Source organism: Egretta garzetta, unplaced genomic scaffold (assembly GCF_000687185.1).
Source record: "Egretta garzetta isolate BGI_Z169 unplaced genomic scaffold, ASM68718v1 scaffold272, whole genome shotgun sequence".
Classification (NCBI taxonomy): domain Eukaryota; kingdom Metazoa; phylum Chordata; class Aves; order Pelecaniformes; family Ardeidae; genus Egretta; species Egretta garzetta.
The window spans coordinates 886,128-892,481 of record NW_009258966.1 but is presented as its reverse complement, the minus strand read 5'-3'; the positions used below and the strand labels follow the sequence as shown (position 1 = coordinate 892,481).

General features: G+C 37.6%; 1 protein-coding gene across 2 annotated transcripts in view; it reads left to right on the top strand.

Moving 5' to 3' along the window:
• Positions 1-5,194, top strand: part of TNFAIP8 (TNF alpha induced protein 8) — a 21,956-nt gene extending 16,762 nt beyond the window's left edge. Inside the window, exons 1-2 of one of the 2 annotated variants that reach the window (XM_035890222.1) lie at positions 446-768; positions 3,413-5,194. In XM_035890222.1, coding sequence (XP_035746115.1) covers position 768; positions 3,413-3,978 — 567 coding nt within the window. In that variant the 5' untranslated portion in view covers positions 446-767 and the 3' untranslated portion in view covers positions 3,979-5,194. Of the gene's footprint in view, positions 1-445; positions 769-3,412 lie in introns of those variants that run through there. The other variant, XM_009634617.2, reaches the window with a different exon arrangement.
• The last annotated feature ends 1,160 nt before the right edge of the window (positions 5,195-6,354 follow it).

Here is a 6,354-nt window from a genome sequence, read left to right as displayed (position 1 = left end):
AAGGATGGGGCCTGTCAGTACAATAGGTGGTCAGAGATTTGTATGTTCCGGCCAGGTACTATAACCATTCCTAAAAGGTGACTACATACAATCAAGCCTAAGAAACTGAGGCTGCTTTACGTAGCTGTCTAAAGACGGCTTTACAGGCTCATTTTTAGGTGCTCGTGTCTGAAATGGTAGTCAGAGGCTTGAAAGGGGATGCTCGGCTGTCCTCACGTTGGGAACGGGGGGCTGGTGATGTGTGCGGCCAGTGGCCGCGGCGCCCTTTGACCCATGAATCAAGCATCACTGATACACATGAGTATCTGCCTTTGCAGGTGGCAGGTTAATGTTTTAACCTCTTCCTGACACATCCGCTGCCCATTTGAGTCACAGGACCTTTCTGCTCCCTCCCTTTCTGCTAATTGTCCCGGTTGTCAGTTAGCGGTAACGGCTATTGGTGTTGCAGTGCTTGCTCAGCAGTGCGATTTCATTTCAGCTCTCTTTTCAAGGAAGTGAAACCTCTGCAATGTATTTTTGCATTCTGAGGTGCCAAAGCAAAATGAAGCACTGCAGGCAGGAGAGAAAGGTAGCTGAGAAGAGCTGCTGTTACGGTGAGGGGGAGCAACCCACGTTCACTCTGTGAGAGCTTCTGACAGCGTTTCAAAGCGCGTGATAAAGTGTGCGCTGGATTTAGCAGAGTAAATAAGCCTCAGCCCAGTCTTCGCCTCAGGTATTTTGTCTCTTCTGCTGTCAGCATTAACAATTCCAATTCCGTTTGATGAACAAGTAAGTAATAATTTTACTGTTTTTTAAGGACGTATGTGTTTTTGGTCGGAAGGAGCTCTATGATCTTACTGCTTAAATTCGGTTTTATTTAAGCAGTTGATTGTGAAATATATTTTAGGTCTTTCTGCCATCAGTAAAGAGGAGAAATTCTGCTTATAAAATGCAAACAGTTTGCAAGTTCCTTTTTGGACTGACTGAAATACTAAAGTACAAAATTTACGTCGTTAGCAGGTAAATTAGAACCCATGTAATAACACAGGGAAAATGAAGCTGGCTTCTGGTGTGTTGCAAACTAGATAGAGAATAGGCCGTGCTGGGTTGTGCAAAAATTTGTGGATGGTTTTTAGAGAAACGCCATCAAGAGTGTAACACCTCTTGTAAGTGAGCAATTACTCTTTTGCTTAGCCATGGTAATTACACATTGAGCTCCGCTTTGTCGAGTGTTAAATTACATAATGTAAGGTTTTTTTGGTTGAAAAACTAGAATTTTTAAAAAACTGCCATGTTTTCAGTTTCTCAGAGTTGATACTTTGTAAGCTGTTACATGTAAATTGTTAGACCCGTACCTGAGTGTGTGACTTGCTGGAGGCAGGCTGTATGGATTTCTGTTCAATTGCAGTGGGGCGCTCTGTGTGATATAGTTAGCATTTTATAAGAATACTTTATAAGCCGCCTGGGAAACAACATTCAAAAATACATCTGTATTGTCTTGGGGGTGGGGGAGGTGTTCAGCGCAAATTTATAGAATATATTTTGAAACAGCAATGGCTATGAGGGTGAACATCTATATGTCTTTGTGGAGTGTTGGGAAGAAGACATCATGAGCAATTAGCAAATTGGAAGGCTTTAAGAAATAAAAGTTACGGAAGAACAATTGATATGTCATTCATCTGTAGATCTTTGTCAAGCATTGGCTGCTGAGTTCTAATATTTGGCCACCCTTTGAAATACTCCGATTCGTTTTATTTGAATAGTAACAGTTGCAGTTTTGTATTTAAAAACACAAAAAGTGAATAAAATATTTCCAGTTCAGATTGACTGCTTAGCATCTTTAATATTTTCCTGTATCTTTGTGATTGAGAAAGGTGTTTGTCTTGTGATCTTGAGTGCTTTGCCCAAGATGGTTAACAAGGGGTTCTTTGGTTTCTGAGTGTCTTCATGTAGTAAAGATTTTAAAAAATGCGCTCAAACACTTCATGCTTCAAAACAAAATACTGGTATGTACTGAAAGTCTTAAGAAACAAACCTGCTTGAAAGTTTCCAAGATGACAAAAAAGGAGCTTGTTGCTAAGTTTCTCAAAGGTACGGTTGAAGAAAAAATACAGATTTATGTCTCACGTGTCTTGAAGGACAAGTTCCTTCTATTTGCTGGAACTCCAGAGGCACCCTGTGTCTGAACACACCCAGCTGCCCAAATGCAAACATTTAAGAGCAAACCTTTTCCAAATTCAGGGACTTACATTTTGGCATCTGCAGAGTTTAAGTTTTCATTAAAAAAAGAAAAAAAAAAAAAAAGAAAGTTTCCAGGCCCTGTGTTTGCAAAGCAAACCTTCCATATGTGAAGTAAATGTAAACAGATGAAGCTTTCCTTCAGCCTGTCTGAGACTCCAGGAAAGCTGCAGCGTAAAGGCAGGCATCCCCCAGGCTGTTCCACCTGGAAATATGATTTCACGTGTGACTTAGTGGAGAAGGTGCTGCAAAGGGAATGTGCTGTGAATAACTGTCACTGGCGACAGAACATGAGCGGTAATGTTCCGCAAAACAAGTCTCTGGAAGAATGTTTGGGGTATTTAAGGTTTGAAGAAATTACAATGCAGTCATTGGGTATACTGGTACAAGCAAGCAGAGTTTTGAGATGGAAGTCTGTTCTGGGATCTACTTTACTGGTCACAGAAGGATCTCTTTATAAGGTCATGGCAATCCCTAGACTGTTCATTTTTGGCTATTTCTGCATTAACTATAAGACATAAAAGTGTTAATCTATATTTGCTTTCCTTCTGAAAACTAGCATCTTCACATTTCACCCAGAGAATCTCAGTATTGATGGCTGACAAAGGATTTTTGTGTTTGTATTTTATTTTTATACGTGTGTGTGTATATATATATATATATAATATATATAAAAAAGTACAATGTGTAGGATCATGTAAAATGTTAAGCAGGAAAAAGTTTTACAGTAGTCAGTTCACTGAATTGCTGTCTCTAATTGAGCAGCAGTGGTAATTGTCATCACATCGAGATAGTCATGGTTTCAGATTTCATTATGAATATGAGAATCAGATCAGATGTACAACTTACCTGATCAAGTAGGGCAGATTTATTGCCTCAGTTTGAAATCCCATCAATCCATCTATAGACAGATATTTTAAAACATTTTTGAGGAAGTTCTGTCTCATTTTGTGTTTTCTCAAAAGTAAAACAGTCTAAAAGAATATAAACCTCTGTAAAGACAACAGAGTTTTAGGGACTGAAAAGATGGGGGTTTTGGCTACTACATACATAAGCTTGCATTATTTTTGTTGCAGTTAGCAGGACTAACATGAATGGATAGACATGGAAATATTCCTCAACTTACTGCCCATAGTATGTCTGTTGCGAATTACTGACTGCATACTTTTTTTTTTGTTTTTTTTTTTCCTCCCAGTGGCCACAGATGTCTTCAACTCCAAAAGTCTGGCCATTCAGGCCCAGAAGAAGATCCTTGGAAAAATGGTGTCCAAATCAATAGCAACTACTTTGATTGACGATACAAGCAGTGATGTTTTAGATGAGCTCTACAGAGTGACAAAGGAATATACACAAAGCAAAAAGGAAGCAGAGAAAATAATCAAAAACCTCATTAAAATAGTCCTCAAATTGGCAATTCTCTACAGGAACAACCAGTTTAATCAGGATGAACTAGCGTTGATGGAGAAATTCAAGAAGAAAGTTCATCAGCTGGCTAAGACCGTGGTCAGTTTCCATCAGGTGGATTATACCTTTGACAGGAATTTTTTGTCCAAACTGTTAAACGATTGTAGAGAGCTACTTCATGAAATCATTCAGCGTCACCTAACTGCAAAGTCACATGGACGTGTCAACAATGTGTTTGATCACTTCTCTGATTGTGAATTTTTGGCTGCCTTGTACAATCCCTTTGGACCTTATAAACTCCATTTGCAGAAACTTTGTGATGGTGTCAACAAAATGCTAGATGAGGGGAACATATAAGTAATTGTATTAAAGTAGACTGCCTATGCATTATTTGTAGATGGAACACTGATGATTTATGAAGGAATAAGGGAGCATGCAAAAAGGGTTTTTTTACATTATGAAAAATATTTCCAAAATATCTTTATTAAATTGATTCCTTATTATGAGCTACCTGTTGCTATTCACAGTCCATCTGGAAGAAAGACTGTACATGGCTTTTTTTCCTGTGCTTTGCCTACAGAAACAGCTGGATAAAGACAATAAAACAGAACAGTCCAAGTAGAGTAAGAGTCTTGCAAGATAGATAGACAAAACATAATAAAATGCTGTCAGACAATCCAAATCTTTCATACATTTACAGAATCATTTCTAAACTATCAGAGTCCAGTAATGTTAGTAACAGGCTATCATGGTGATGGTACACTCTATAATTTCTTTGAATTACTCATAAAATATGTATTTGATTCATTTATAGTCTTTAATGCTCTCTGCACAGATCACAGCTTCCTAGTTTTGCCCTTACCAAGCATTCAGTTTTAAATAATAACAGTGATGCTGTCAGGTGGAGTCTTAATGGGCTTGTTCATTTCCAGCTCAGTGGTGAAAACTTCCTGTCTGCAAGACTACCAAATACACATCCTTATAGACCTGCACAGATGCTTGCTTCCTTTGATTATATGGGGATTATTTGAGGAATAAGCTACAGTAAAATAGCCTAACTGGGGAAAAGTATTCCCTAGAAGACACTTGCGGTACATAATGTTGACTCTGCCTATGACAAGGTAAAACACAGTGACTTAGCTGAGGAATTCCTTGAGATACTTAGAATCCTAATAGGTCATAATTCTTTTGTAAAGGGTGTGAGTCAGTATACTTTATACACTAGGCTGATGTGTATGATGATGCAAATTCAGAAAATCATCTGAAAATAAATTCCAAGCCAATTTCTTTGTGTACAACAAAACTAGAGACAGAAATCAGTTTTATCATTGAGTTACATACAATTTAACTAATGGAAAAATGGCATTTTGAATAATTTTTTTTTCTTCTTTGCTCTCCTCCTACCCTTTCATCCTTCTTTTTCTCACCCATCTTCTACCTGCTTTGCCTTTTGGGGATAAAAAAAAAATGTGACTTTCTAGACACTGTAATGTACGTAAAAGCATAAAGTTAATACATTTCAAACACCTGAAGACTTTTTTGTTAGGATGCATATAAAGAATTTGCTGTTTATTTAATTGCCAGTGTTTTTGCTGTTTGCTGTGTCCTTTTGTTTTCATAAGTAAACCAAAGAATATTTGCACTCTGAACTTTTCATGCCTTTTCTTTTCGCTTGTTGGATTTTAAATTACACAGAGCAAACTTGGCCTGTGCCAGCAAAGAAAGCATCACAGCTTCTGACATACGGCTTCAGCATTGCTTGTGATTTTTAAGAGAGAAAATTGACTTTTATTCATGGTTTTTTTAGTCACTAGGCTCTGAATATTCTGAAATATGACAGAGAAATGTGTGTTCAAAGTGTGAACTCATTTTATGCAAGCCACTAGTGTCTAGCAGAGACACATGTACTAGTAGGCTGGAACAACTAGGAACTGATGTAGCGCACCAGAATTTGCCAACAAATAGATTTATTAGCTTGACATCTGAAGGAATATCATCTAAGATCCCATGTTTTACTTAAACAGTAAATACATTGTACCTTTGTCCATCAGAAGTCGTGTACAGGAATGCAACATCATGAGGAAAATCCCACAAATTGTAACGAGTATAGTTTCTGATGTATTTGCTCTGCCTATTCCTTTTTCCACCTAGAAGGAGAAAGCTATTTGTTTTCTTTCCCAGTTCTTCTTTCTGAGTTAAGAATAGAAAGGAACTTGACTTCTTGAAGTTGAAACTGTTTTCTTTACAAATCCTATTTCTAAATCATGTTCTGATTTTCCAAAATAGTGTTGTTTATAATGAATGGTAAGTCAGTGGAAGGAGGACAGGACAGTACCTTGTTCAGAAACACGCACAATATACGCATGTGCTGTGCAAACCATGGAAGATTTTCTTTAGCCGTGACCCAGAGTATTTTGACTGCTCAAATTTGAATTTTTTCTTGGGCAAAAAATGGTCTTTGTACATCGTTAAAGAACACCTATTTACATGTATATGAGCCATACTGTAGTCAGACTATGTATATTTTCAGTAATACAGTTGCATTATCTGGCCATATACTTTTAAGAAAAAGCAATAATTGCTCATGGAGATCTGATATAAGCATAGAAACTTGACAGCTAGGAGGAGTTATATTTAGCTCACAATCTAGTCACATTCTTCTGAGATGCTGTAACAATAGCTCTTGTCTGGCGTTCATTTTCAGTTATAAAGAAGTGACTTCTGTAATGATGA